Source organism: Archocentrus centrarchus, chromosome 4 (assembly GCF_007364275.1).
Source record: "Archocentrus centrarchus isolate MPI-CPG fArcCen1 chromosome 4, fArcCen1, whole genome shotgun sequence".
NCBI classification, from domain to species: Eukaryota; Metazoa; Chordata; class Actinopteri; order Cichliformes; family Cichlidae; genus Archocentrus; species Archocentrus centrarchus.
This window is the reverse complement of record NC_044349.1, coordinates 21,829,253-21,843,918: the sequence shown is the minus strand read 5'-3', so window position 1 is coordinate 21,843,918 and position 14,666 is coordinate 21,829,253. Positions and strand designations below refer to the sequence as shown.

Here is a 14,666-nt window from a genome sequence, read left to right as displayed (position 1 = left end):
AAAAAAAATACCCACACACTCATACAGTATGCCAATTATCCTGCATTAGCTTTCTTCGCAAATCTTATTTTACTCTGACCCTAACCTGGCTCCAGACTATTGTGACGAAGAACAGGTGTGACCATTCTGCACCAAAATTACCTTAGACATCCGATGTGTTCCACTCAAAGCGTACGTAAGAAACGGGCCTCTGAGCTAAAAGACTAAACTAATTTTCAGTAAGTGTAGCTCAACAGAAGGAGGTGAAGAAGTCAAAGCTTTTACTTTAAAGATTTCCTGCTGAGTGCACATATTGTGTGTAACCTCTACTCAAAGAACAGATTAAAAAAAAAAAAAAAAACATGTAAGAAACAAGCAGAAAAAAAAAACACTTTAGCCTTCTTTTCTTCAATGCATTGGGTTTTAGTGCGCACACTGTGACTGCACATGTGACAGAAGGGGAACAGGGGGGCCTGTGCTAAGTGAGGATTTGGGAGAAAAAGGGACAGGGATTTAAAGTTCAGTTCTTGACGGAAGAGGGAGGCCAGCGGGTGGGTGCTGAGAACAAGAACAGAGGGACGATGTCACAAGGAGGAGAGGTCAGGAGTCCTCAGTGCCTGAGTCATCCTCATCATAGCAACAGTCCTCATCGTCGTCCTCATCATCGTCCTCCAGGTCCTCGTCGTCGTAGTAGTCATCGTATAAGAGGTTGGAGCCATCGTCTGTTGGCGGCACTTGGGTTCGGACGCAGTACTCATCCAACGTGATGGGAACCTTGACACCATCCCGCTCTGCATCTGCTTTGGTAGCCAGCACCTGCTTTCTGTAAGATGTTTTTTTAAAAAAAAACAAAAAAAACGTAGATGAAAAAAGGATAAAGATGAGGCTATGAGGAGCCTCAGTTGTGGCATTCTGTTTCTGCTTTGGTGGCAAGCACCAGCTAGAAGTGTGAAGACAGTCATATGTGTTTTTATTCTTGTACCTGATTATCTCGATGTATTCTCTGTCTTTGCCCTTGCTGTCCCTCCACTTTCGGTACATGACGGACGCGTCCACGTTGGCGGGGGAGAATGTGTTGGGTTCATTCAGCAGAGAGATCACACTGAGCAGGATGGTCCTGAGAGAGAGAGATACAGGATGAGGAGAAGGAAAAGATGGAGGTAAGTTGACACAAGAGACATTGAGTGCAGGAAATAGAGGTGTACAGAAATGGAAAGAAAGACACATGGACAAAGAGACAGTGAGAGCAAAGGAGAGGAGGAGGGAGATGAAGGTCAGGGTCAGATGAGTGTCTATTTGTCTCTGCTGCCGTGTTTGATTTTATTGGCCAAAAGCTGCCACACTTTCATACTTAAAACAATGAACTTAGGTTTGACTGGTCAACAGGCCAGTTACACAAAGATGGGTCGGGAGGATGGTTTAACTCACTAAAGCTTTTTCACCAAAAAATATGAGGCCGTTTTTATATTTGCTGCTTCTGGCAGCAGCAGCTTGAGGAATACAGAGGTCTCGTGCTGAATTTAGTCTCAGCTAAGTAGAGAAAGAACCAAGTGGTTTAATCAGCGTCAAGTAAATATCTGAAATAAAGCAGTATGAATTAAACATCATGTTTGGGTGTTTGCTGCATTTACACTGCAGTAAGCTGAGAAAAGGCCTCGGATAAACATCCCTTTTTCATACTATGTGATCTAGCATCAGCTATGTCCAAATTTCTGCTCTGTGGGCAAAAATGTGGGACTGCTATTGTGATATTCAGCACTAGAGCTCCTGAGACTTCATTACTGTGGACATGCTTAGGAAAGAAAACTGCAGTAAAGACATTCATTTCTCAAATAAAATGCTCCTCTATTCCTGGTCTGGTTCTGCAATGTTGGCATCACTACAAAAAAAAAAAAAGTGTGTGTCTGGAAAGTTAAAAGTATTTTTAGATCTAGAAAAACTGTGCAAGTCATGAAAATGCAAAATACTATTACTACAAAAATGCTACATGTAGCTATTATGCCCAAAGATCTTTAAGAAGCAGGGCTCACCACTTGGTAGCCATCTTTGTAACAAATTTGGGCAGGTATGTTGAAACAAATCAACTATGATCTACGATCACTGGAACATTACAACTACATCAGTCAAATCTGAAAACTGAAATAAAAGAAGTTTAAAAAGTTGATGAATTTGACACAAATAAACTTTTACGATGCTTTTTTAGCACTTATACTTCCACCTCATAATTCTTTAAATGCCACATCTCTGACGTAACATGTTTTACGCAGCTGTGTCACTCTGTACATACATCTCCACACTTCTGTTTCTGTGCCGTGTTGCACTTCTTTGTGTATTGCAGACAATGCCAACTGAGCTCACAATGCTAACACTACTTGCCATGTAGTGCTTGTCAAGATGCTGTACAGGCTTATTAAATCAGCACAGAATAGCACTGGATACATTAGATCGTAGACTCATAGCTCCAGGAGCTGGCCTAAGCAACGGTGAAGCGTTTAGCGGATCAAGCGTAGAACTGGAGTCACATCCAGTAGCTGCTATTTTTCTAGCAGAATTTAGCAGTACCACTGTGTACCACTGATTTAAACTGTAATTATCTTAACTAAATAATTTACGCAACACAAAGCAATTTAAAAAAAAAGAAATACTGTTGGCTACAACTTACAGAACACATAATTACCAGGTCTCAGCAGATCTTAATAGGGTGCATATGAGCCTTAGTGACTTTAGGACTAAACGGCTAAGTAAGAAGCAGGAATGAGAAATGCTAAAATTCATAATAAATATAAACAACTGAGAATACTGTCATTTTTCTATGATTGGCATTTTTATAGTAAGAATTAACTTATCTGAGATTTTTAGAAGATGCATCTATGGTATCAATTTGAAAATTCTAGGTGAATAATCAGGTGATATGGCGTTATTGCTTTTGCAAGATTTGACCTCTGACCTTGAGGTCAAGGTTGCAGAGATTCGAACTCTTCCTTGAGTTTTATTAGATGCATGAATTTGAACAGTCTAAGTGACATCGTTCTTGAGTTATCATGTTCACAAAGTTGAAAGTTGGCCGCCCGTCCGGTGCGATGACAAAATACCTCCATCAGCCTTTTTAGGCTGAGGGGTAAAAAGCTTCCCATACATGGCAAGGTAAGACAAGAATGCCACCTAAATGTCTCAGCCTGCCCACAAAAATTGTCTAGCTCCTCCACTGTAGTGGCCATGATCAGCATGGCTGGCTATGGCCAATGACCTTTGCAGAGCTGTCCGAACTTTTCTAATTGATATGATTTAAGCAAAAGTCTAATTAACTATAACACAATTAGGATGAAACTCACAAGATGCATTATACATCCAAATGAATCAATTAAAAATTAATCATGCTCCAGCTACAGACCACAAGACAATCAGTAACTCTGCAGATACGTTTTTTTGTGAGTTGCTCCAAGAGCCTGTTGTGTACCTGACGTTCTGTGTGGGGTTCCACCTCTCTGAAGGTAGCTCACCGCTCTGTGGGTCGTCCACTGGTGGGTGAAGGATGGAGATACACACATCCCCATTCTAGAGACATAAGAGAGAAACCAACATGTTCAAGCAAGCGGTCACTTTTTAAAAGAATAAAAAGATTCAAATATTAGGACTGAACAACTCAACATGTTAAAGTAAAAAAGAACAAAAAATTTAAACATTTACTTGGAATCACATAAGTATGGAAGCTTGTTTCTGCCACTAAAAAAATAAAATTAAAAAAAATTGCCATCCATAACTCGAAACTTCGAGCTAATAAGTTGAAATTTTGAGTTATTTTCTCAAAATTTTGAGAAAATAAGTCGAAATGGTGTTAGATGGTGTCATCTGCTTCCGGTTAACAAGGAAATTACCTCTTTCATGGAGCTTTGTGATTCGTAGAGCTTACTCAAAATTTTGACTTAACACAAAATTTTGAGATATATAACTTGAAATTTCAACTTATGGAAATTCAGGCTTCCATACATAAGGGTCACATGTTTTGTGTACACACAATTTTTTATTTTATTTTTTTAAATTGGTCAAACTTACCTCATAGATGTTTGGGTGCCACATTTTGGTGAGAAAGCGGAAAGCTGGTGGAGAGTAAGGGTAGTCGATGGGAAACTTGATCCGAGCCTTGGGGCGAGAAATGACACATATTAGCGGCATACTGGCAGGACGATTGTTTAGCCTTCTCTCATGTGAACAGACAAGTTGTAACCAATTTCCTTCGTCACTCCTTGGTAACCATTTCAACTGATTAGACAAACAGAGACAAGATGATTGCTTTACCCACAGTTAGGCAGATGCATTTAATTAAAGACACTCTTGTGCCATTTGCTTAGATTGTGTAATGGAGCCACACACACACACACACACACAGACACACACACACACACACACACACAGACACACACACACACACACACACACACACACACACACACACACACACACACACACACACACACACACACACACACACAGTTGCTAGAACACAATACAAGTCTGAACGATGCTGCAGAAGGAACACAAAAGCATGTGTGTGGCTCTCTGTCAGGACATTCATTGTTATAATGCATCTCCTAGATCAGGGGTCGGCAACCTGTAATCCGGAAAGAGCCATTTGAACCCGGTTTCCACGGAAAACAAAACAGTGAGAGCCGCAAATACTAGCGGATGCCGGTAGCCGCTACCGCGATTGACGCATATATTGAGAAATGAAAATAAATAAATAGATAAATAAAATGATTTTATTTTAATATTTCAAGATCACAATAATGTTCCAATTTAAAACTACAACAAAAACTGAACTTACAAAAATAAAATGCACTTCAATTGGATACTTATAATTTACTTCCCCGAGCCGTAAAGAGCCGCAGATTAAGCCTGAATGAGCCGCGGGTTGCCGACCCCTGTCCTAGATGCTTACTTAACCATCAAACCCAAACCAACACGTGCTCCAAACGTAACTCCTAAACGGACCCGTGTCAGATAAGCCAAGCCATACCGTCCTCACTTCCAAGGCCTACAACTCAAACTGATCTTCACAAAGATAACCACACAAGTACACAGAGCTGCCAAGGAGAGAGGGGGCTTCTTTTCTTAACAAAGCCTTACACTGCAGCACTGGTGCCAAGATGCAGCAGCTGATTGAAGACCTCGACAATCATGCTGATCAGCCTTAACAGTGATTGAAAGAAACCTATAAATAGTAGCTATAGGGTCACTGCAAAACATACTGAGGTGGCTGAGCATGGAGGAGCTAATGACAGTGTAATGCAATATGGTGTGGAGGAAGGAAGGATGGAGGCTTGCAGTGCGTTCAGCTGCAGAGCGCGTGCAGCTTAGAGAAACGCTGGTGGCTGAGGGGGGTGGTGGTAGTGGTGGTATAAAGACATTGTGTTTGTCCTCTCCAGCTGTCACTGCAACCCAAGACAATCCACTACTTACACTCATGTTCTGCTATTATGCGTGCTCACACTGAAACTACAACCACACAGACACACACCCCACACACTGTAAATCCTATCTATGGAAGACCCCGCTGCCCTTTTCCATAAGGCGTGCCATGGGAGAGACAGTGACAGAGAACACACACCAACAGGACCTATTACACACAAGCACAGCACTCACAATATGAAGCCTCCTGCTGATACCCCTGTCATACATATACAGACACACACACACACACACACACACACACACACACACACACACACACACACACACACACACACACACACACACACACACACACACACCCCCACCCTTACATTTGCTGATTCGGCATGGTCAGCTGGTCCTCACCACAGTGAACCAATTCACAGGAGAGGGGGTGAATTGACTGCATGGGAGCAAGCAGGGGTGGTGGAGGAGCAGTAGCAAGAGTAGGTAGAGGGGGATTTCATTTGAACTAAAGGGGGTTGGGCTCTATATCATTTTATAAGCTTTGGGCCCTCTTTGACTGCATTGCATAATTTAACCCAAGTGCATGCAGCCAAATGTTTATCTGTGCAAAACACTGAATGGCTTGTTGATAGTCCCAGAATATTCTGTATTTAAGGCTCTTTGTCATTAAGGAGAGTGCCAGCACATCCTGATTAACAGTACAAGATAAATTCAGCATGTTATATGGTAAAAAGTGACACACATGCACAGAGCATTCACTAGCTGCTTACCCTAAACTGCATAAACCTGCTCTCTTCGTATAAAACCAGGCTAGAGAGGAAGCACTGACACAATCCTAAGAGAACAGGAGGTGAAAAAATAAAATAAAATCCCTCAGTTTGACTGGCCTTGCCAGAAAACTGGCATCCCATCAGTTTTTGGGTTCAAGCCAACATTGTACACATTACAAGCTGGCAGCAGTGCAACACACAGTGACCAGCCAGGAGGTGGGGGAAGGAGGTGGCGGCCATGCAGCAACAGTGATTGCTTCGTTTTTAGTCCAAAACAACATAAGCAGTAAGATCATATCGGTCCCCTGGCTGGAAATGGGGCAAAGGAGACCTTAGTTTGTATATTTTGGAAAAGTGGCCCTCTGCTGCTCCTTCTTTCCAGAGCATGTCCATAAACAGTCAAATATCTGCTGTAATTTAGAACCCAATAAATAAGCTGACAGCGACAGCATTTACCAGTGAGGATGTTTTAAATAAACCACACTAATCATCAGCAGCAGTTCAGCAACACTCGGCCACAGTAAGAAAGTTCTGGGTTTGAATCTCCCAGACAGCCGGGACTTTCGTGTGAAGTTTGCAAGTTTCCTAATTGGCCATGGATACAAAATAAAAAGTGCTTAGAATAAAGCACAGTATGAATGCATGGTAAATGTAGCCTGTAGTCTAAGACTAGGAAAGTACTATGTAAATGCCACTTCATTTCCACCTGGTCCAACTCAAAAGATAATAGAAAGGTTAAAAAAAGAAAAAAGAAAAAAAAGAGAGAACAAGAATGCTGAGTGTGCCAAAACCTCCAGTGGGTTAAACCTGACTGTCTTCCAGGTCTGTTTTTCCAAGCAAACACTATGAATGGAAAAACTCTTTAACATGCTTCTTTCAGCTGGATGGAATTGGTTTCCAAGATATGTAAACGAATTAAAACCAGAATTACCACCACACAGTTGTATTGCTCCAACAACCAGTTTACATCCACATCTGTTCAGACTCAAAAGATGTGGGGAATACAAGAGTTATTAGAGTTTTGAATTTTCTAATTCGTTCTTAATTTTATTTTGTTTTGACTTTTTGTTTTCAATTAAGTTTAGTATCAGGTAGTTTCCAGAGTGGATTTGCTTGTTTCAGTTTAGTTTTTAATTGATTGAAAACATTTAGTTTAGCATTTATAAGTGTCAGATTTGGTCTTTTTAATTCAAAGCACCATTAAAATGTATTTAACCACACCTCTGGCAGAAAGCCGTCTAAGCAGTTTCATCCAAATCTATTCACAGCCACTGAGATACTGTGGAAACCCAAAGGCCATCAGATGTGGAAGAAATCCTATACTCTGTCCAACTGTGGGGAAGTTCAAAAGAGGAACACAGTTCTCTGGTGATACAAGATAGTATCACAAACTCACCCTGCCTCTCAAGAAGTAGCCAAATCCTAATGATACCTATACATCTGAATAAATAAGTTGAATCAATATCTCAGTTTTTTGCCTGGGGTGGAGAGACCCATGCGGCAACCCTTCCCATAAAATTGCCTCATTCATCACAATCCTGCAAGTCTGAAAGCAAATAGGAAAGCAGGACGGTAGGGATATGCATTAAGGACGAGCATGAGCAAAAAGGTAAGAGCTTGATTTCACAAGACAGTCTAGCAGGAGGCTGTTGTCCCGGACTAAAACAACTCCACATTTTAACAGCCCCTACTTTGGTTCTTGACCTTCCAATACAGCTGAGGGCTCTAAATGGAGGTGAACGGAGGAGATGATGCATAGATGGGGTAAAAAAAAAAAGTGCCTGAACAAATATAGGCTGCTTGTTTGGCTTATTTGCTCTGAAGCTGTGATCTGCTCATCTCCCATCTCATCAGCACCAAATAGACAGAAGACAAGAAACACAAGAAGAGGAACACGAGCAAGGACAATGCAGATACTCTCAGATACTCAATATCAGCTTTCTCTTTTCAAATGCATCTGTGGTTCTGTTCTGAAACATACTCATTTTGGCCTTTACCTCAATCTCATCACTTACAGCAGCTCAACCAAGACGTTTGCCCAAAATGAGTGCTATTCTTAGGAGTATCTGTTGAAACATGCTGGCTTGCATGTCATGCCTAATAATTGGCTTGAGCAGCCAATTAACAGCCTTCATTCTCAGAAAGAGATTCACTCTGAACATCTCATCTGAGCAGCTGACAGGAAGTGCAGCTGATTTTTTTTTTTTTTTGGCCAGGGATGGAAAAAAAAAAAGAAGAAAAATACTTATGAAAGAGTTCCCTTGTTATCGCCATTATAGACAGCTAAGATCAGTTTCCTCTTTCTATGAAATCTTTGACTATGACCTGAAAAGCTGCCTTGAGGAAGGAACAAGTCAGAGAAAGAACCCGCCCACCCCGCGGATAATGACAGCAAGGCAAAGTAAACCAGGTCAATGCAAAGACCCTGAACAGAACAAATCATTCTGTTCTCCCTGTGCACCTCTTTACCATCCCCACAGACCTTATTCTCTCTCTCTCTCACACACACACACACACACACAAACACACAGGACAAGGAAAATGGCACTGGTACAGAGCAAATTTCAAACAGCACGTGCAGATCTCAGATTATCATGTTCATATCCAACAGACCCCCACCTCCTCCATGTCCTTCTGGTTGTTGGAGAGCTGAAATAGAACTACATTTCAAACAGACTCATAGGAGCTCTTAGCACAGCAACATTAAAAAAAAAACAAAAAAAACACTGAGCCATGTCTCAGAGATATGATTACTGCACCATTGGCCCAAACAGGAAGAGGAAGAGAACACATTGCCAGGGCTTCAGGGGATGGTTATAACAGTCTACCGGGGCCTCACACTCACCTCTGCTCACAGCAGGCTCTGCGTTCAAAGGAGGGACCATTTCAAGGAAAAGGGCTGTGCCTGCTCTTGATCTGGCCATTTCAATATTTTTTTTTCCCCCCTCTGCTCTTGTTTCCCTGTGACACAGCCAGAGGGGGAAACATGACTCCGGCAGCTCAGCCAGGCCTGGCCCAGCCGAGCCCACTGCAGTCAGGTTAGGATTTTTCGCCTGTACCCTCGCAGCTACTGCATGGTAGCATGGAGCATGTACCAATTCTGCAGTGTACACTTAATAAAGAAGAAGTGCACTTAATAAAGAAGTACAAGTATTGAGAAACTGATTCTGTTTGAAACACAGTCAGCTGCCTAATAAAAACAAGTCTGACATCTCAATGTGCCACTTTGTATGCTGTGTGATTTGATTTGATTTGACTTTTCTGTGAAATTTAGATGACTTCATATATGAGGACATAAATAGTGAATGCTGCATCTTTTTCTGCTTCTGAAGTGCATCAAACAAAATAGAGCGGAACAGGTTAAATCTGCACGTGAACTCAACCTGGAGAGCACAGAGCAACAATCAGTGCAGTGCTTTGGGTTATTCCAATATATAGGCATTACAACTAGTATAAAAATACAAAAATTAATTAAGAGTTCAATAACAACCAAATGGTAACTCATCCAATTTGTTTCAGGCAAAGTAAAAACGTCTGTCTACAATATGACTCGGTGACCCGCCCAGGGAGTACCCTGCCTCACACTCAGTCAGCTGGGCTGGGCTGTTTCATTTATGGCTTATGTTTACAGTTTTATATAAACATTAAATGACCTGTTCACAGGTAAACAGCAAAATTAAACCAACAGCTTCAAATACACTAACCAAAGTACTGCACTATGTAAAGTAAAAAGGTAGTGGCTGCACCTGTTAAGGGTGGGACTCTGGCTGAAAGTCCTTTAAGAAGCAAGTCTTGCTACTCGGCAGTCATCTTAAAAACATTCATTTTGCAGCATTATTAAATCCAACCTGAACTGTCACCTGGAAATAAAACATCGCAGTAACATATCTGAACCACCAGTCTAATATGGATAAAGGTTATACTTCCTCGATCTTTCTCCCATAGATTACAATTCAGGATTGATTGAGTGCCATGTCTGTCTTTTATAATCTCTGTCTGCCAAGACTGCTGGCTCATTAAAGAGCGATTTGATCTGCACTGTTCTGAATTTGTATTGCAAGAATCTTTCCAATTTTTTTTTTTTTTTTTTTTTAAATTTAGTCCAGACAAAGTTGTGTCGTGTTCTGTGACAAGTTTTAAAGCACTCAGACTGCAAACGGACTTCAAATCATCAACAAGTTGCTCCTCACTAGATAAAACTGACGATCCAAAAACATCTAAAGTTCTAGCAGCAGTCATAGTAGATAGGTGGTGCTACGCTTGCTATCATTTGAGCTGGTACGTAAGCTGTTAGAGCCGTGGAGTGTTTTTAACTGTGTGACTCAAATCTTATCCCCGGGGACAAACAGATGTGAGGAGAGAGAAGAACCAAAAAAAAAAAAAAAAGAGCAGAGCAAGAGTCAAACGCTCATAGTAGTGGGTAAACTACACACAGTTTCCTGCTTGGAGAATATTTTTAAATCTCCATATTACAAAGGTTTGCATATTTAAGCCTCAGATGAACAAAGTGTATGACTAAACAGGAAAGACTTTAAAAAGGTGCACATAAACTGAACACGCATTATAACATCAGGACAGCATATTGTGAGGAAAATCTGCAATGCACAATAAACCAACAAAACCCTCTAGCATGGTGGTTTTCAAACATTTTGGGGCCAAATAAAGGGCACTTGTTTTCATATTTGCACAAAATAGCTTCAGTGTCATTATCAGTCCTTTTCAGCCTGTGTTTCTAAACCTCTAAGCACACCTGGACCTGTCTCAGGACCCGGTTTGGGAATCACAGCTGCTCACGTCTCAAGACCAAAGCCTACTAGATGCCAAACGGGCCTTCGTCCGTAAACATCAGATTCTCAGAGCTTAAAGGGATTCCTCACAAGAAAAAGCAGAAGTTTCAGAGTCAGCGAATGTGTGTTGGCACCGGGGACCGTGTGAAACTCACAGGTCAAGGGTCAGTTTAGCATGATAAGGCACTGTGTGTTTACGAATGCTCTGCATGTTTACTAAAACAAGCAGGACAGTTATCTAATCCTTTATGAATGACATTTCAGCATGTGTCAGTCCACTCTGTGCGTGCCTGCCTGCATGCACAGTGTGTTCGTCATGATGTGCCTTTTTGGGAGCAACACCCATGTGAAATAAACGCCTGAGTCAGCCAGGTTCCACGTGACGTTAGTATCGGCCCTGTTTCAGATGAACAGGCATCACAGTTAGTCATAACTCTTTGTTAACACACACAAAAAAAGAGGTGGCTTGGTTTTTTGCTTTTTGCTTTTTTTTTTTTTTTGTTGGAATATGACAAACTAGTCGGATGGAAACCCAGCACAGAACAATGAGTCACTGCCGTGCGGTGGATTTCACAGCTAGGCTGTGCATTCCTGCCCCGACAAAGGAATCCTGTGCACGGCAACCACACAGATCCACTGAACACCATCTACGGGAGCCTGGCTGGGCCCCTCTACTCGTGCTTACAGGCTTGAAAAAGACCAGAGGTAAAATGAAGAGTGTTCTTATGAAGTGGAACTACCAAAAAACAAAAAAAAAAAAAAACAAAACACAAGACAGCTGAAGGGATAATGTGCAAAAAGAGAGGTATTACAATATTTTTGAAGCCAATATTGATCATTTACAGCTTAATAGCTGTTGCATGGCTACAACAAAGACTTAGAATTGTGAGCACATAAAAACAAGCCATTGTAAAGCAATCATGCAGAATTTATGTTACTTTTGTTTTGCTGCAAGTTGAAATTGTGTTTTGAGCTGTCTGGCCTATATTTTCCAAGTCTTTCCTCAGTAAGAGAGCACTACTCTGCCACTTCAATAAAAGACTTGTCATCTTATTTTTTTATTTATTTAGATGCACAACAAAAACAACAATGTAGGGCAAGCTTGAAGCACACAAATCACAAAGTTATCAATCAAATGCCCCTACAGGATGATCATTACCGCACTCAAAACATGGCCTTCTGTGAGTTGCAACATCTGAATGTTAGAATTAGAAAACAACAGGATGTCTGCTATGGCAACAAACGCCACAGTAATGTATATAGTTGTACTGCAACTTTAAAACACTACTAATGACCAGTAATCAGCAGGTCAAAAGGGCAGAGAAATGCCACATTAACTGCATAAATCTCCTGGTTTAAGACATTTAAATGCTATAAACTGGAGGGGGGAGTATAATCAGCACAAATTCTGATAAACAGGAACAAACCAACACATCTTTACTCTCAAGGGAGGAAGTAGACGAGAAAACAAATTATGAGTCACTACAAGTTAGACAAGTTACGACTGGGAGCCACTCAACATTTCAAAAGCAAGGTTACTATGCATCAAGTATCGACTACTGCATTTGAATAAAATACTAAACGACGACTCAACCCAGGGCTGCTGAATTGAATTGAACTGAACTGAATAATAATGAACACAAAGAAAATGACGGAATTTGCGAGATAGATGATGCGCTTATCTATCAAGGTAGTGCTAGAGGCGGTTATGTTTAACAGCCTTTTGTTTCATACCAGTAAAAAAAAAAAAGTAATAGGCAAATGTAAGAGATATTAAAAACCTTATTAAATCCATATTTTAAAGGATAAATATGCCACAGCAAAAAAACAAAAAAAAAGTTCTGATGGGAGTATAGTTGGTTTAAAGTTGAACAAAGAAGTATTTATCACAGTAACACTAAACAGTGGACAATTAGCCCAGTTAACATTATTAACGGTTACCTGCTACTGGTGGAAATGGTTACATGAAGGTTGAGGTTAGTCGCTAGGTTGGCCTGTATGAGTAAATTACTGAAATATACACCAAAACTAACCAGTTAAAGAACAATAGACTGACTGCTAGCTATCATTAGCCACTCACCTTAAAATAACCACCCTCGTAATGTGTATTTGGGGGTCCGAATATCGCTACTTCCCAGTTGTACAGATCCGACTCGTCCACCAAAGTTATTTTGAACCCTTCGACCGGCTCATCTTGAAGACTTTTCATCTCCAGCATTAGTGCTTTTTGGGAACTGGCTACATGATGTCCATGCTGAGCCATATTCCACAGCGATTTATATAAAAATATCAGCGACCCACCACAGCTGTGACTGAGAAGGACAAAGCTAGCTCGATACAAACAACAGCTAACAGTAGAAGAACGGAGCCCGTCGCACAGGAATGGTTGGTTTCCGTTTGTGTGCGGTTCCAAAACAGGATCTTAAATCGCGGCTGGGCTTTATTTGGCCGGAGCTGGTGCGCCTTGCTCTCTGTTGTTGTGAACAATCCGGTGGAGCCCCAGTTATTAACGACCATCTGAACCTAATCAAGGCTGAGGTGCTATTGGCCTGATTTCCGGTTTTATTTTTCAAAATAAAGCCCCCCTATGTATGTATGTATGTAAGTATTTGCCCCTTCCGGATTTCTTAGTTTATTTGCATATTTGTCACACTTACATGTTTCAGATTATCAAAAACATTTTAATATCTAAAGGTAACCTGAGTAAATACAAAATGAAGTTTTAAATACTGATTTCATTTATTAAGGAAACAACTATTCAACCAGACCCGCTGAATCAAGAAATCAGTTAAATAGTCTAAAAAAACAAAAACAAAAAGTAGACTAAAAGATCTCAAAAAGCAACACATCATACCATAATCTAAAGAAACTGAAGCAGCCATTTTCCACAAATGGAGAACACTTGGAACAGTGGTGAACCTTCCTAGAAGGAGCTGGCCTGTCAAAATTACTCCAAGAGTGTATCCACAACTTATTCAGGAGGTCACTAAAGAACCCAGAACAACATTTAAAGACCCACAGGCCTCACTTAAGGTCAGTGTTCATGATTCAACAATGAGAAAGAGACTGGGCAAAAACAACATCTATGGAAAAGCTCCAAGGCAAAAACCACTGCTGACTAAAGAACACAAAGGCTTGTTTCACATTTGCCAAAAAACATCTTGATGATCCCCAAGACTTTTGGGAAAATATTCTGTGTACTGACAAGACAAAAGTTGAACTTTGAGTTGAAGGTTTGAGTCCTGTTGCATCTGGTGTAAAACTAACACAGCAATTCAGAAAAGAACATCATACCAACAGTCAAACATAGTGGTGGTAGAGTGATGGTCTGGGAGTGCTTTGCAGCTTCAAGACCTGGACAACTTATTGTAATTGATGGCACAATGAATTCTGCTCTCTACCAGAAAATCCTGAAGGAGAATGTCTAACCATCAGTTCACGCCTTGAAGCTCAATCTCACTTGGTTATGCAGCAGGAAAGTGATCCAAAATACACCAGCAAGTCCACCACTGAATCATTTAAAAAATAAAATAAAGGTTTTGGGATGGCCTAGTCAAAATCTAGACTTAAATCTGGTTGAGATGCTTGGGTATGACCCACCAATGTGGTCCAAAAAAAAAAAAAAAAAAAAGCTGCAAAGAAGAGTGGGCCAAAATTCCTCCACAATTATGTGAAAGACTCATTGCCAGTTATTGCAAACACTTGATTGCATTTC

General features: G+C 40.8%; 1 protein-coding gene across 1 annotated transcript; it reads right to left on the bottom strand.

Moving 5' to 3' along the window:
• Nucleotides 1-381: 381 nt before the first annotated feature.
• cdc34a (cell division cycle 34 homolog (S. cerevisiae) a) lies at nucleotides 382-13,504 on the bottom strand. The gene is made up of 5 exons (XM_030727389.1): nucleotides 13,032-13,504; nucleotides 4,033-4,119; nucleotides 3,437-3,534; nucleotides 962-1,096; nucleotides 382-802 (listed from the first exon to the last, which is right to left on the bottom strand). Exons 1-5 carry the CDS (start codon nucleotides 13,212-13,214, stop codon nucleotides 580-582), a joined length of 726 nt encoding a protein of 241 aa, XP_030583249.1. The 5' UTR covers nucleotides 13,215-13,504; the 3' UTR covers nucleotides 382-579.
• Nucleotides 13,505-14,666: the final 1,162 nt, after the last annotated feature.

What these genes read in the sequence shown, in the direction of transcription:
- cdc34a (XM_030727389.1), bottom strand. Translation starts at nt 13,214, where the DNA reads ATGGCTCAGCATGGACATCATGTAGCCAGTTCCCAAAAAGCACTAATG. An exon ending in AACCCCACACAGAACGTCAG is followed by an intron (nt 1,097 to 3,436) that starts GTACACAACAGG and finishes TCTCTCTCTCAG; the next exon opens with GACCATCCTGCTCAGTGTGA. An exon ending in GAATACATCGAGATAATCAG is followed by an intron (nt 803 to 961) that starts GTACAAGAATAA and finishes AACATCTTACAG; the next exon opens with AAAGCAGGTGCTGGCTACCA.